The sequence below is a fragment of the Schistocerca gregaria genome, chromosome 3 (genome assembly GCF_023897955.1).
Source record: "Schistocerca gregaria isolate iqSchGreg1 chromosome 3, iqSchGreg1.2, whole genome shotgun sequence".
In the NCBI taxonomy this organism is placed as follows: Eukaryota; Metazoa; Arthropoda; class Insecta; order Orthoptera; family Acrididae; genus Schistocerca; species Schistocerca gregaria.
The window spans coordinates 860,434,250-860,451,631 of NC_064922.1; the positions used below are offsets into that span (position 1 = coordinate 860,434,250).

Sequence of the window (17,382 nt, forward strand, 5' to 3'; positions counted from 1 at the left end):
AAAACTGAATAACTCACAGAGTACTAAAAAAACATTGTTGGCTGCAGGCTATCAAATTTAGCAGCTTCAAATAAAATGGATGATAATGTCTTTCTGGTTCACATAGCTTGGTTAGAGAACTGAACTATCTATATAAGATATTCAAACTTAGATAACTAAACCATTTCAAGCATGCATACTAAATGAATGTAGGCTACCAGGAAAATTGCTTCCTCAAGTTGCATGAATGCTGCTTCATTAAAGATCTAAAATCAATTAGAGAAATGTGAAAACTGAAAAACTTTTCATCTGCTAATGCAAATTGGGACTGTAGAAACGCCTAGACAATCCCTTAGTTTGTTGCAGAGAAAGTTTTCAGAACAAATTGGAATCTAATATGAAAATACAGTTTTCCTTTAGTGCATCTACCTGCCAGCATTATTATACCCAAATGTACTGAGTCATACATGTTGCAAGAGTACTATTTAATTTAGCAGCCCAGTGAAGTCTAGGACCAATTGATTTCATCTGAATTACCAACAATATTGAGAGACAGTACTGCAGCAGGCTCTTCACACCATTTGGGATCAGAGTGTTCCATGTCCTTGGTTGCAAGGTTTTGTACTCTCATATCATACAATACAGAACTGCTGAAGTCAATCAATCACAGTTTATCAAAGGACTTTTGAAAACATCATAGCATTTCAGCTGCATGGAATAAATAACAATGAACTGCATGTGCAAACAAATTCATTTATTAATTCTGAGGCAAATGACATCATCAGCATTTGTTCACATTGTGTGGACTTTAGAAACTCAAATCCAATCTCAAGATAAAGCACCACATCAACAACGTAAATGAGGCATCTGGCACATGAAAAAGACCAACAAAGGCATGCATAAAAATGTGATCAGAGATTTTTAATGCATATCTGGAACCTAATAAAATCACTTTTGTAGAAAGGGCATTCCAATTAGAGAACTTTGTATAGCTTTCTACGAGTAACTTAGAACAATGGATGACATGGAACAAGTCATTTTACAGAATATTAGACACTCTTAAATAGCCATCTTGTTTATTTCTGTGTGCTGTTTTGAATTATTCTGCTATTGAAATTTGATTATAGGAATTAAATTAACCTCAATGCCAACCTATAATTTAATTGACAATGCTTGTGTTAGTCTTTAAACTGAAAAAGAAAGGTGTGGAAATCATGAAATTTTGGCCACAGCATCTATTACATTTAAAACACTCTCTCTCTCTCTCTCTCTCTCTCTCTCTCTCTCTCTCTCTCTCTCTCTCTCTCTCTCTCTCTGTGTGTGTGTGTGTGTGTGTGTGTGTGTGTGTGTGTGTGTGTGTGTGTGTGTGTGTGTGTTTGTGTGTGTGTGTGTGTGTTTTTTCTTGTTCATAAAAGTACCTCTGCCTCCACTTCTACCTCTTTTTTTCAGAAACACCACACACAAAAAAGGAAGAAGGATAAGAATTTGAAGAAGAAGTGAAAGATACTTGACAGGAAAGTTCTCCTAGTTCTGTTTTAATTGTTGTTGGTAAGTATGTGATATTATACACTACGAAATCATATACTGCTTCATGACATTAAAACTTACCCACAAAAAGCTGCGGTGGTGGAGGATTGGTGGTAAGTGGCGGAGTGGCTGCAAGACACCCATTCAGGTGGTGGTAGGTGTCGTGCAGCAGTGACACTTTGCTGAAATCCCCTTCCGCAAAGTACGCGTGTGTGATCAGAGCCATTTTCACCTGGATGTGCCCAAACAATGGCAGCTGGCTCAGAACACAGACTGACTTCTGTACGGTTCCGCGAGTGATGTCCGATGTGCGAGCTTTTAGCCTCTGAAATACAGAGAGTGTGCTTGAATACTTTGTAATTTGAAATTAATTCACTAGGCACTTGAACATCTACATCGCAAACATACACAAAACCATTGCACATTCCTGATCTGAGAACTAAAAATGGTGTCAGAAATATTCTCCCAATGGTACTACTGCCACATAACCAACCTCTCAATGTCATGTTCAGAAGGAGGAAGAAAATGTAGTGACCCAAAGGCTGTCTGCCTGGATGCAGGCCAAACTGTTTAAGTGAACAGGAGTTCTGAGTTCAAATCCTGCTCTGGTAGAGTTATGCAAGTGCTACAATAAATGAACATATACATTAATAACCACAAGGAAATGTGAAGGTCATTAAGCCTGCTTTACATGCTTAGCAGCCCATGTTGTGCAAGGGTGCTGAGGAGCTTCCACTCTGTAAATGGCTACAGTACATTTCAGCTACACACAAATACCTGTTTCAAAGTTTCCAAGTAAGATAGGGCAGTTTTAAAACTACTGACATATTAAAAGTTTGTTCCATACGAACTCAAATCTTTCCTCACTCTTACCCACACTCCCAGCCTCAAGTCTGTGACTACCTTTCTCCTGTTTTTCAGCACAACGTGTCATGAGGGCAGATCACATTTGAATCTGGGATGCTCAGCTGGTAAGAAGCATAGCTCCAGGTTCGAGCCCCTGTTTTAGTCTGCCTGGAAGATTGAAAACAGCACACACTACACAGCAGAGTGTTCAATTAATTTTGTTACGATTAATCTGTTTACCAGTTTTAGCTATACACCTGCACAACATTAGGTCACATTATAGGCAGCCACTCAAAAAGTTTCCTGTTGGTCACTTGTTGGCGTTCTGAGGCTGCCGGAAGTCACAGTTTGATGTTTCTCAGCCAGCCTTTCCTACTGGAACTCCTGAGGGACAGTCACTTCCCCACTTGTGGCTCCACTGTGGGTTGAGACTATCAAGTCTCTAACTTTACCTCTGGGAGTCACTGCTTCAGGTCTCCTGACTGTTTCCGATAGTTCCCCACAGTGAACTCACCGTTTAACCTAACGTGACACTGAGTAGCAAGTTTGCAAATCTATCATATGGATCCCTCTGTCTTTTGGGATAAATGGCAGGCAATCCCCTTAACAGCACCAAGGCAGCTGGTGCCTAAGGTATGGAAGTCATCTCACAGTCAAATCTACCGCATCAAATGAATCGCTACACATTTACAGACAGTGGCTGCATCAAACATTGCACAAATGAGACATTTCTATGAATAAATTAAATTTAGGGCACATACCTGTGCAAATATCAATTCTTCCACTGACACTTCATCCACATACCTTCCACTGGCCTTGTAGTTAGTCTTTTGGCTCACTAAAAGGATGGCTGGAAGATGCATGATCAAAATATCAGTGGAAAGAGTCAATACTTACATGACGTTGGACATAACATTCAACAGATTATTCATTATGCCATGAAAAGTTGAAAATGCACATTCTTGCAGATGTCCAGAAAACCTGGCAGTCGCCTTCAAGAAATTCCATCATTACCAAGTGAGTTTTGTACATGTCTACAGATGACAGCTCTTCATACCTGGTGATTATCTTAGCAATTCTGCAATCAGATAGGATGGCAATATCTAACACAAACAGTTAAGGAGTGCAGAAATACAATTGTGGAAAGTACAGAAACTGGTGTTTCTGTGTCCAGTTTCAAAAGTAGGAGAGAGGGTCTGACATTTGCTGCAAAAGTTGGGAGGTCTGGTTTAGAGTTAAATCCAGCACACCGTTTTAGTTTGTCAGAAAGTTTTGCATTAGAAAAAATACAAATAAGCAAGTGAAGTGAGACACACAGTAATCTGTGCACTACATTTCTTACGGTTTACAATAGTTTTCCAGAATACTAGCAGGGAAAATCCAACATTTCCTTTTTTTAGTTCCATAGAACCAAATTGAGAAGCAAATCTCCAAGGTCATGGAACGTATCAGTAGACAAAATTACAACATAAAAGTAGTGACAGATAAAAATAAAATGTTTGTGAACCCAAAAAAAAAGTCAAGACCCGTGCCTGAAATCCACATTATTGAGTCTCAGACTAGAGTAGTGGAAGTGAACTGATTAATGGAAGTTTCAGATTCCTTCCGGAAGTTCCCCTTGTGTTCTTTTATCACTCATCTCGTTTGTGACATTACAAATAAAAAGGCACAAAAGTTTTGGTGATAATACGGTGCTTGAATTTCTGCAAAGCTGCACGCCTGGCTACGATTGCAAAGCCACATTTGTCATTCCACCAAGGGACAAGGTGTCGTCTGAGGTGGTTGCAAGACAGGGGAATGGAATCTGCGACAGCTCACTGGATCTCACAGGTGATGCGATCCAATATCTCCTGGGGCCAATCCTGTTGTTTAAGGATGGCCTGTTGACTGTGTAACAACCAATTTGTGTTTTGAACCATCCATCTTCGTGGTCTCCCCAACCACCATCCAGGTCAGTAGACGAATCCACACCAGGAAGTAGTCACTGGAATGCATATCTGTGGCAACTCGCACTGAATCGAGTCTGCAATAAATAATAAGCAAAAACAAAGGTCAATGGTGGAGGATGAGCTTGAAGTTGTGGACAAGTGTGTCATCTGGCCAGAGGCAAATGACAGTCTCCGAGTGGATGAGACACTCGATAATTCAACCCCTGGAGCATACTGTAGCCAAGCCCCACAGCACATTGTATGCACTCAACTCCCCCGTGAGGAGGAGTGAGCAGGAGGGTGCCCAGAAGATATCTATTGGTACAGTTGCATCCAACGTATCACGAGGTGGAGGATATAGGGAACATACTTTGACTTTAACCGGTGTGAGAACTACCACTATAACTGCTTGTACGGCAGTGGTAAGAGGGAAAACTTAAAGCTTTTTTAGCTTCACCGGAAAGGTAAGCATCTCTTAACTTCCAATTCCTGAATTTTCCTTTCCTCATTATAATCTCCACACTTCCTGCTCCTTACTGGGTGATCCCCAGAGCAGTTTATACATTTTGAAGGAAGTGTACAAGACTCACCTGATTCATAAGCTGAGCCTCCACGATTTCCAAACACTGCTCTGCCATTACAAGCCATAGTGGTATGGCCGAATCTCAGGCATTTGAAGCATCTGACTGGGTTGTCAACAAATGGTCGAACCTTAAGACAGAGCTAACCTGCAAGAATTTGTTCGGGTAATTCTGGGCTGTTGAATGTCCAAATAAATGTTGCATTTTTTACCCAATGTGCTCTTTACATTACTTTCTTCATATAGTTCTGTGACTTAGTGACACCTATATTTTTCAATTCTTCACACAATTCCTCAGGTCCATCCCCATTATGTCAGAGCAGATAATCACACCTTTACAGAGTTAAGGGTGTTAAGTACCTCAGCCACTAAAGGGCAGTCAGAAGCTTTGATACTTTGTTTGACATGGCAGTTTCAAGAAGAAGTGTTACATTATGAAATTGTTTTACACATTTTAAGGACCCAGCTATACCCTCTCCAATGCCTTGTGAATGTAGACAAGGGAGACCTTCTCAAAGGTTCCCTCTGCTCTCTTTGTAACAATGAAAGTGTTATGGCAAACTACTGCCCAGTTACTGTATTTCTGAGACTTCTATTCAAAAGGACTGACCAACTGAGCCCTTTTTGTCAGGTGGGCATACTGTATTTACTCAAATCTAAGCCGCAATTTTTTTACGGTTTTGGTATTCCAAAAAACTGCCTGCGGCTTAGAATCGAGTGCAAAGTAAGTGGAAGTTCTGAAAAATGTTGGTAGGTGCCGCCACAACTAACTTCTGTCGTCAAGCATATGTAGCGCTACACAGGCATGCTTTGTAGGCACAACGATAAATACTGGCGCCAAAACCTCTGCATCAGTAAATAAATTAAAAAAAGGTCGAAGATGAGCTTTTTCTCTGCCCTGAGTTTCGACCACTGCATTTTCATACATTATCCAACGAATTAAATACAAATTCCGTATTGTTCATCTTCGAATATAGCAGCAATTCAATGTACTACGAAAATCCGACTGGCAAGACTGTCTGGGATATTTATCAATATGGGCAATTCTACGTTCTGAATTTTTTCCTACCTGTGAGAAGAGACGGTTACTAATAGGAACTTTTATGAATTGTGAATCACATGCTGTATTCTCTTCACCACAAGAATAATAAGAATATGAACATTTTGCCACGTATTCTTTCGTGTTTGCTGCTATGTCATTTAAATCCTGTCTGCCTAATAAACTACGAAACTGTGTGAGAACAGCAGACGCGGAAGAATATACATATCATGTCATGTTTATATTTGTATTATTCTTATGCCTAATGGTGATACAGTCAGAAATGAAGCACGGCAATAGACTAGGTTTTTAAATCTAAGATGACTAATTTCTGTGCAGAATGTAATGTACAAAAGAGGCGTATGCAAAGATTTTCAAATGGAGAAAAATTTTAGCTAAACTCTCGTTCAGAACATCATCTATCATTCGCAGTCTATTATTTGATTTTTGTTGATCATTATCAAAGGAAGCAGCAGTGTGAGTAACAACAAATAGTCTCTTGCCATTGTTTCGCTAATGGGACAATTGTTTTTTTTTTTTTATTGTAAGCGGTGATAGCGTGCACAAAAGCAAGCCATGCCGCGAGGGGCGACAGGCCGTAAACACACATTATCAGAATGCGACAAACAATGCACGACACAGTACAATAATGCATTTTCACCTTAGAGTGACGTAAACATCTATAACAAAGAGAACAACATATATCAGATCAAAGAAAAATAAGCAATTGATTCAAACCAGACGAAGCACGTGAAAAAGGAATGGCTACCTGGTAAAGCTTAACTGCTAAGCTTACGACTCGAACCAAACTACTGTAGCTGTATCATCATTCATTCGACCTAAATTGTGTCTCATATTACAATGGACCAACTTTGTTTCGATTTGGAGGTGCGCCCTAAAACTTTTCTCTCCCCTTGAATTTCGAGTCTCATTTTTCAGGTGCGGCTTAGATTCGAGTAAATACGGAAGGTGCTCACTGACTGTAAACCAGTCCCATCAGGAGGAGATTTGAATTTAGGTTGCCCCATAGGGATCCAATAAATCTCTGGAAACAAATGTTGACCCAGACACCTGAGCAAGCCTTATACAATGGAGGATGGAGGGGGAGGGCTGCATTTTTTTTTTTTTACACACACATAGGTGTGGTCCACGCAGTGAAGCGAAGGCCCGCCCTACTCCGAAACACACAATGTTCCACTGCACGATTCGTAACTATGGTCTCTGAAGTATACTCAGAGTTGATGGTAGTAGAGAGGTCTGGTGGTGTTGGCCAGCCTTCAATGCGCGAAATCCCAAACTGTAGTACCCCATACTTAATCACTGCTAGTGGGGCTCCCTGGGAAAAATGCAGCCCACCCTTCCTTAAGTTGTGAGACTGTCTTCGCCAGGCCCCTCTGCTAAAGCCTGTCCAGCTTGGGTGAACATGACTGTAGTTCTGCTACCACTGGCATATGCCTCTAAGTTACTGAGGTATATAAAGCCTGCTGCCTGGCACTAAAGATACCTACAATAAGGCAGTATCACCCAGCAGGAGAGCCCCTGAGGTGTGTCTGGATTGCTCATTTGGGAGGCAACTCCTTGAAATGGCAGGTGTACACATTCTAGTCCTGAGCCACAGCACAGGTTGTTGTTAATTTTTTATCCGTCCCCCCCCCCCCCCCCCTCCCCCAGCCCCCTCGCAGCTTTAGTCCAAAGACCAAGTTACTGCATTTTTCCACACTAAGCTATCATCTCTGCATAATTACTTTAGATTACATCCACTGTAGCCAGCCTTTGTTTCCCACCACAAATTTGACCCTCCACACTACCTGCTTTTTTCAAATTAAAGATACCACAATGCCTCAGGATTTTATCCCTTCTTTAAGTTGACCTGTGCCATAATGTTCTTTCCTCCCCGATTCGATTCAATATCTATTCATTAATTATCTGATCATCAATATTTTCTAGCACCACTTTTCAAAACCTATTCTTTTTTCATCTATTGTCTGTATCTTTATCAGCCACTTTTCACTTCTGTATGATGCTACACTGTGGAACTGCTAGCTTGCCAAAAAGGTTCCAGTTTTATAATTTAATTATCATTCCTACATTGATAACATTAATGGTTTAATATCAAATGTAAAATTTATAAAACCGCAGACTCCACTTCGCAATACGCTGATAAACAGTAAAACAACCATTCTATACTGATTAAATAATCTTTACTAGACTTGTTGCAAACTGGTGTGCACACACACATGATGAAAAGCATAGATTGCTCCTCACTGTAAAAATAAGTTGTTGAGCTGCAGACAAATGTGATGAAAAGACTGTTACATAAAAGCTTTCAGTCAAAGCCTTCTTCAGGAAAGAGAAATTCACTGTGCCTGTCTGCAACCGAATGTGTCATCTTTACAGTGAGTAGCTTTCTTTTTGTAATTTCTAAGACTTTCCCGGCGGTTTGTTGACATCTCGTAAAATCGGGTGTACTGCCGGTGGTCCGCGTCTTCCCAACACCATATTTCGACGTCTTAACTCGGCATCTTCATCAGATGTTCCCCGAGACTGGGAACACCTGATGAAGACGCCGAGTTACGACGTCGAAATATCGTGTTGGGAAGACACGGACCACCGGCAGTACACCCGATTTTACGAGATGTCAGCTATCTTTTTCATAATTTTGTTGATATTCCAACCTGGACTTTCCATTGTTAGACATACAAAAAGCGACAAAAGCTTGAAGGATTTCCTGGCGAGATGAAAGTATACCAGAAACTTGAGTAGACTACTCTGGAAAAAGTAGAGTGACACAGATAAGCAAATAATTTTGGGAGGCACATGATATTATAATTGTTTTCACCTAGATGGATTTAAGAAAGTCCTCACTAAACAACACACAGCCTCTTTTCATAACTATGTTAATTACAGAAATACTGGCAGCAATTTCACTAACTATAGTAATTTCTGCTGTTAGTATCATGGTTCTAAAAGAAAAGAATTGAACGGTGCTTCACTCTCGAGTATCTGATGAACTAGTTTTGGCAAATTTACAATATTTCATTTTAGGATTTGTATGTTCTGAACATGAAACACCTTGCTATCTTATAAGGGAGATTGTGACCTCGTACTCGAATAAGAAACTATGTCATGACAGATAACGAGGAAAACGTGTTGCACTGCTGCAACATTAGTATAAAAGGGAGCATAAATGAAATGTAAGTTTCATTCTGTGTGTGACGATTGCATGTGTCGAGTGCTGGTCAGTTTGACTGATTGGTTTAAGACGGGGGGGGGGGGGGGGGGGAGGGGGGGGGGGGGGATGGGGGGCGGGGGGGGAGGGACCAAACTACTAGGTCATCAGTCCCTTATTCCGATTAAAATAATTCCAAAAGGGTTGGAGTAAAATAATTAAGACCAAAAATTACAGCTGGAAGAAAGGAGGAAACTGCAAGAACAACAGAAGGGCAACAAACACTAAAATCAGACAAGAAAATCACAGACACACGCAAGAAACTTTTAGAACAGAACAAAACAAAATAACATTACTACAGCTGGCTGACCATGAGAAGAAAAAGGAGAAGCCAGCCACCCTGCAACACATTCTAACCTCCACCCTAAAAGCACTAGGGCAGAGGACACAGAGGGACAATGGACATGCACTAAAACTTAGATCAAATGATAAAACCCACACTCACGAATAAAATGTAAAGCAAAAACTGCTATTGAGTCATTGTCGTCCAACACCGAAAGTAGGGTTCTGGGAAAGTTAAAAGTCTGCTGCAGAGCAACTAAAAGTGGGCAGTCCAGAAAGAGATGGACAATCATCATTTGTGAGCCACAGCGACGAGGTGTGTCCTCACGATGGAGGAGGTAAGCATGCTTTAGCCACATATAGCCGATGTGGGGCCAGCAGAGGACAACTGATTCCCTGCGAGAGGACCACATGGAAGACTTCCACACATTCGTAGTCTCCTTAATGACATGCAGTTTGTTGTGCGTACTTGCGTACTGTCACACCATTCTGTCTCCCAAAGCCGAGAACCCCTGCGGCAAAAGACAGAATGCAGGTCAGTTTTGGAGACGCCCATCTCCAGGAGCGGTTTCCGCGTAGCCTGTCGGCTAGTTCATTGCCTGGGATTCCAACGTGTCCTAGGGTCCACACAAACACCACTGAATTATAGGACCATTCCAGGGCATAGATGGACTCCTGCATGGACGCTACCAAAGGACAGTGAGGGTAGCTCTGGTCAATAGCTTGTAGGCTGCTCAAGAAGTCAGTACACAGGAGAAATGACTCACCAAGGCACAAGCGGACGTTCTCAAGTGCATGAGATATGGCCACCAGCTCTGCAGTGAAAACACTGCAGCCATCTGGCAAGGAGTGCTGTTCAATATGTCCTACATGAACATACACAAAGCCTACATGACCATCAGCCATCGACCCATCGGTGTAAATCACTTCATGGCTCTAGTGTATGTCGAGAATAGTGAGGAAGTGATAGTGGAAAGCCACAGGGTTAATGAAATCCTTAGGGCCATGCAAAAGATCCAGAAGAATCTGTGGCCTACGTGTACACCATGGAGGTGTACGTAAATGGACCTCGAGGTGAGGTGGAACAGGAAGGACTCTAGCTTCACACAGAAGGGACTGGACACAAACCGCAATCATAAGCCCTGACCTGGGTCGCCGATGCAGGAGATGAACCACCATGGTTGGGAAAAAGACGGCAATTCAGATTCACAGGAGAACTATGAACATGTGCAATGTAATTGACAAGCAGTTGAGCATGCCTAATCTTCAAGAGAGACTCCAGCCTCCACCAGGACACTGGTCACTGGGCTTGTTCTAAAAGCTCATGTCACTAGGCAAACACCACAGTGGTGCACTGGGTTGAGTAAATGCAATACTGGGGGTGCCACTGATCTGTAAACCAGACTCCCATAATCAAAGCAGGAGTGAACAAGGGCTCTGTAGAGCTGCAGCAGCACAGAACGATCTGCACAGTAGTTGGTGTTGCTCAGGCAGCGGAGGGCATTGAGGTGCTGTCAGCACTTCCGCTTAAGCTGACAAAGGTGAGGTAGCCAAGTCAAACAGGCATTGAAAAATAGTCCTAAGAAACCACAAGTCCCCACTACAGTGATAGGATCGACATGAAGGTAAAGTTCTGGTTCTGGATGAACGCTGAAACTTCGACAGAAATGCACGACACACGACTTCGCTGCTGAAAACTGGAAGCCTTGGGCTAGAGCCCATGATTGCGCCTTGTGAATGGCTCCCTGCAGGTGCTACTCAGCAACACCATTACTGGAGGAACAGTACGAAATGCAAAAGTCATTCACATACAGAGAAGGTGACACCGACAGCCCTACAGCTGCTGCTAGACTGTTAATAGCCACTAAATACAGAGACACTCAATACGAAGCCCTGCAGAACACCATTCTCCTGAATGAGGGGGATGGCACTGTTGGAGACACCGACTTGGCGACTTGGACATGGAAAGTGTGGAGCGACAGGAAGTTTTGGATAAAATGAGGAGTGGAACCAGAGACCCCACTCATACAATGTGGCAAGGTATGTCGTCGCAAGGTTGCGCTTTACTTAAGTCAAAAAAAGAAGGCAGCCAGATGTTGGCATCTGGAAAGGGCTGTTCAGATGGCAGAATCGAGGGACACATTATCAGTGGTAGCGCGACCCTGGTGGTAGCCGCCCTGACATGGAGCCAGTAGGCCACGCGACTCCAGGGCCCAACAACCACCAACACACCATATGTTTCAGCAGATTACAAAGAAAGTTAGTGAGACTGATGGGCCAGTAGCTATCCACATCAAGCTGGTTTTGACTGGATTTGAGCACCGGAATGATTGTGCTCTTCAGCCAATGTGATGGAAAGATGCCATTGCACCAGATCTGGTTGAAGATGAGGAGTTGTCGCTTGTAGTCAGACAAGAGATGTTTAATCAATTGGCCGTGGATCCGATCCGGCCCAGGAGCCGTGTCGGGGCAATGTGCAAGGGTGCTGAGGAGCTTCCACTCTGTAAATGGTGCGTTATATGGTTCACTGTGGTGTGTTGCAAACCAGAGGACTTTCCTTTCCATCTGCCGTTCAAGGGTGCGAAAGGCTGAGGGATAGTTCTCTGACACAGAGGCTCGACCATAGTGTTCAGAAAACTGCTCAGTAATTGTGTTTGTGTCGGTAGATAACACACCATTGATGTTAATGCCAGGGACATATGTTGGGGTCTGGTACCCAAAACGACGTCTGATCTTTGTCCAGACTTGGGAAGGTGACGTATGGCACCCAATGGTCGAAATGTACCTCTCCCAACACTCCTGTTTCCATATTTTTATAAACTGGAGAACAGGGGCACTGAGCCACTTAAAGGCTATTAGGTGCTCTAAGGAAGGGTGCCACTTATGTCACTGTAGAGGTAGCCAATGCTCTTTAGTTGCCTCAGAGACTTCCGACGACCACCAAGGGACTGTCTTTTGTACTCTAAAGAACGAGGGATCGAATTTCCTGCCGCAAGAACAATCCTTGTAGTGACCTGCTCAACAACAACATTGATGGCACTATGTGGGGGAGATTCAATGGTGACAGCAGAGCCTGTCTCAGTAGGCGTCCATGGGGATGATGCCAGGGGAGTGACAGGAAGATGGAGAAGTGGTCACTAACCCACAGGTCGTCATGTGCTTTCCAGTGGATAGATGAGAGAAGGCCAGGACTGCAAATCTAGAGATCAATGGCCAAATATGTGCCATACTGAAATGTGTTGGGGGCACCTATATTTAAGAGGCAGAGATTGAGGTCGAGTTGTGACAGTAATTTTTCGACCTCCCTGCCTCGGCCAGTAAGAATGGTGCCACCCCACAAGGGGTTATGTGCATTAAAATCTCTCAAAAGTTGGAAAGGTTTAGGGAGTTGATCAATCAGTGCAGCCAATACATTCACTGGTACTGCACCATCTGGAGGAAGATCTACATTGCAGACAGTTATTTCCTGTGTCGCCTTTATCCCGACAGCCACAGCTTCAATAGTGGTTTAAAAGGGCACAGGTTCACTAGATACTGAGTTCAGAACATAGACGCAAACTCCACCTGACACTATTACAGTCGCTACAGTTCCTGCAATATCTCTACATTGCCAGGAACCAGGTTTCCTGGAGGGCAATGCAAAAAGCAGGTGTAAAGCTTAACAGTTGCCATCGGTCAGCCAGGTGGTGGAAAAAACCACGGCAATTCCACTGGAAGATTACATGATCATGAGACTGGGAAGGCATGAAACACTCACTGAGGCAGTCTAAGCCTCAGGGTCACCTGCTGCCACCAGATGAGAACCTGTGCAATCGACATCCATTGTGTCTGAGGGCCCAGCAGGATCTATGTCCTCAGAGGACACCAGAATCTACAGCTCATCATCAGACACAGAGCTTGTAGGTAGTGGTGGTGTGGGTGCGACCGCAGTGCCTTTGTTTCTCTCGATGCTCCTTAGGATTGTCCTGGTGGGAAGGCTTCACTGATTCAGTCTCAGGGACTGGGGAGGACCGTGAAGCCCTACGACCAGCTACCTGTGGTTGCTTCAGCCACTGGTGGGTGTCAGCTTTGTCACTGGTAGGAACCTGTGAAGGGAGTGACCCAAGGGATCCCTTCCTGGCAAGAGGAGCAGAAGATGACTTACACTACTCCGGCTGAGAAGTGGGGGACTGATGTCCCCGATGGTTTCGGGGTGCTGCTCCTGAAGTAGATTGTGCAGTAGCAACAGGGAGGGAAGTGCCCTCCCCCCACCCCCACCATCAAGGGGGCAGTGGAGTCTGATGGCTCTGAGAGCCCACTGTATGTTGCGGAGCGCAAGATAGGTCATAGCAGCGGCATAGCGACATGACGTGCACAGGACATAGCCTATCATATTTTCTCTTAGCCTTAGTGTAGGTCAGTCAGTCCAGGATCTCTTATTCCACAATTTTTCTTTCTTTCTGCAGTCCGGCGAGTAAGGCGAATGGTGCTCTCCGCAGTTGACACAGATGGGAGGTGGGGCACAGGGAGTATTGGGATGTGAAGGACCTCCACATTCCCGACAGGTGACACTGGAAGTAGAGCAGGAAAACATATGGCCAAAATTCCAGCACTTAAAGCACTTCATCATAGGAGGAATATATGGCTTTACATCCCAGCGGTAGACCATCACCTTGACCTTCTCGGGTAATTTATAACCCTCAAAAGCCAAGGTGAAGGCTCCAATGGCAACCTGATTATCCCTCGGACCCCAGTGGACATGCATCTACATCTGCATCTACATCGACATTTATACTCCGCAAGCCACCCAACGGTGTGGCGGAGGGCACTTTGCATGCCACTGTCATTACCTCCCTTTCCTGTTCCACTCGCGTATGGTTCGCAGGAAGAATAACTGCCGGAAAGCCTCTGTGCACGCTCGAATCTCTCTAATTTTACATTTGTGATCTCCTCGGGAGGTATAACTAGGGGGAAGCAATATATTCGATACCTCATCCAGAAACGCATCCTCTCTAAACCTGGACGGCAAGCTACACCGCAATGCATAGTGCCACTCTTGCAGAGTCTGCTACTTGAGTTTGCTAAACATCTCCGTAACGCTATCGCGGTTACCAAATAATCCTGTGACGAAACACTCCACTCTTCTTTGGATCTTCATTATCTCCTCCGTCAACCCGATCTGGTATGGATCCCACACTGATGAGCAATACTCAACTATAGGTCGAACTAGTGTTTTGTAAGCCACCTCCTTTGTTGATGGACTACATTTTCTAAGGACTCTCCCAATGAATCTCAACCTGGTACCCACCTTACCAACAATTAATTTTATATGATCATTCCACTTCGAATCGTTCCGCACACATACTCTCAGATATTTTACAAAAGTAACTGCTACTAGTGTTTGTTCCGCTATCATATAATCATGCAATAAAGGATCCTTCTTTCTATGTATTCGCAATACATTACATTTGTCTATGTTAAGGGTCAGTTGCCACTCCCTGCACCAAGTGCCTATCCGCTGCAGATCTTCCTGCATTTCGCTACAATTTTCTAATGCTGCAACTTCTCTGTATACTACAGCATCATCCGCGAAAAGCTGCATGGAACTTCCGACACTATCTACTAGGTCATTTATATATATTGTGAAAAGCAATGGTCCCATAACACTCCCCTGTGGCACGCCAGAGGTTACTTTAACGTCTGTAGACGTCTCTCCATTGATAACAACATGCTGTGTTCTGTTTGCTAAAAACTCTTTGATCCAGACACATAGCTGGTCTGATATTCCGTAGGCTCTTACTTTGTTTATCAGGCGACAGTGCGGAACTGTATCAAACGCCTTCCGGAAGTCAAGGAAAATAGCATCTACCTGGGAGCCTGTATCTAATATTTTCTGGGTCTCATGAACAAGTAAAGTAAGTTGGGTCTCTCACGATCGCTGTTTCCGGAATCCATGTTGATTCCTACAGAGTAGATTCTGGGTTTCCAAAAACGACACGATACTCGAGCAAGAAACATGTTCTAAAATTCTACAACAGATCGACGTCAGAGATATAGGTCTATAGTTTTGCACAGCTGCTCGACAACCCTTCTTGAAGACTGGGACTACATGTGCTCTTTTCCAATCATTTGGAACCTTCCGTTCCTCTGGAGACTTGCGGTACACGGCTGTTAGAAGGGGGCAAGTTCTTTTGCGTACTCTGTGTAGAATCAAATTGGTATCCTGTCGGGTCCAGTGGGGACTTTCCTCTGTTGAGTGATTCCAGTTGCTTTTCTATTCCTTGGACAGTTATTTCGATGTCAGACTTTTTTCATTTGTGCAGGGATTTAGAGAAGGAACTGCAGTGCAGTCTTCCTCTGTGAAACAGCTTTGGAAAAAGGTGTTTAGTATTTCAGCTTTACGTGTGTCATCCTCTGTTTCAATGCCATCATCATCCAGGAGCGTCTGGATATGCTGTTTCAAGCCACTTACTGATTTAACGTAAGACGAGAACGTCCTAGGATTTTCTGCCAAGTCGGTACATAGAATTTTACTTTCGAATTCACTGAACACTTCACACGTAACCCTCCTTACGCTGACTTTGACATCATTTAGCATCTGTTTGTCTGAGAGGCTTTGGTTGTGTTTAAACTTAGAGTGAAGCTCTCTTTGCTTTCGCAGTAGTTTCCTAACTTTCTTGTTGTACCAAGGTGGGTTTTTCCCGTCCCTCACAGTTTTACTCGGCACATACCTGTCTAAAACGCATTTTACGATTGCCTTGAACTTTTTCCATAAACACTCAACATTGTCAGTGTCGGAACAGAAATTTTCTGTTTTGATCTGATAGGTAGTCTGAAATCTGCCTTCTATTACTCTTGCTAAACAGATAAAACTTCCTCCCTTTTTTATATTCCTATTAACTTCCATATTCAGGGATGCTGCAACGGCCAAAATGGACACCTCACTGCTCTAAACTGGCGCAAAGCTCATCATCAGACTGCAAAAGAAGGTCCTTGAGAAATATGATACCCCGGACAATATTTACGCTCTTAAAGAGCATGATGGAAACAGAAACATCCCCCAGCTTGTCACAGGCAAGTAGTGCCCATGACTTGGCAGAGGATGCTGTTTTGATAGAGACCGACATTGACCGCATTTTGGACAAGCCCTCAACTTCCCCAAACTACTTCTCTAAATGCTCCACAAAAACTGAGGTTTCATTGACAAGAAAGATTCCCCATCAACACTTGTACAAACGAGGTATCGGGGTCAGGGGGGATGAGGGGAGGACAACGATTTGGGGTCATATTTCTTATCACTGTTACCATTGAAGTTAGACCTTCACCGCTTAGAGACTGCTGGTGTTTGACCACCAGCAAGAGATGACGTACTACGCTTCATGGTGTGTCATCCGCCCTGATGCCACCAACTCTGACCAGGGGCCTCCCCACAGGCGTCATCCAGCTGCAGCAAAGGCCACCTGGAACGCTGGCCATTGCCGGGAGTCCCGTTTCCCCAGGGTGATGGATATCTACTCGTTGGCATACGTAGGGAGTTAACAGTGCAGGCATCAGCAAAGTGATCCCTGTGGGGTCAGGAGTCTACAACCAACAGGGTACATGGTGGCTACCGTGCTGGATATCAGGCGCAAATAAGCTAAGAAGTCAATAATCATTGACAGTGCGGAAAGCAATACTGCACAAAGGATGGACGAAAATGCACCTAGGTGGGTGACCTTGCCCAACAGCTGGAAAATGAGCAGAAGTGCAGATTCATGTCAATGAAGGACGCAAGAGGTCTCAGCACCCGATGGGCGCTATGCACCATGTAAGGCACCCTTCCGCAACTGGCTTGCTCTTCAGGCAAATTTTGAAAATTGGAGGTCAAATCCTACAAGGCGAATATCACGTAAAGGCTGAAAGGTGTGAGACCCCCTTTAGTCACCTCTTAAAACAGGCATGACTACCTTGGGCCTATTCTAACCCGCGGACTCGCAAGGGATAGGGGGGTTGT

The 17,382-nt window shown here is 43.9% G+C and overlaps 1 protein-coding gene across 2 annotated transcripts in view; it reads right to left on the reverse strand.

Moving 5' to 3' along the window:
- LOC126354865 (late secretory pathway protein AVL9 homolog) overlaps nt 1-17,382 on the reverse strand; it is a 97,179-nt gene that overhangs the window by 67,236 nt on the left and 12,561 nt on the right. For both annotated transcript variants that reach the window (XM_050004853.1, XM_050004854.1), the window contains exon 3: nt 1,588-1,831. In XM_050004853.1, coding sequence (XP_049860810.1) covers nt 1,588-1,831 — 244 coding nt within the window. The remainder of the gene's footprint in view (nt 1-1,587; nt 1,832-17,382) is intronic.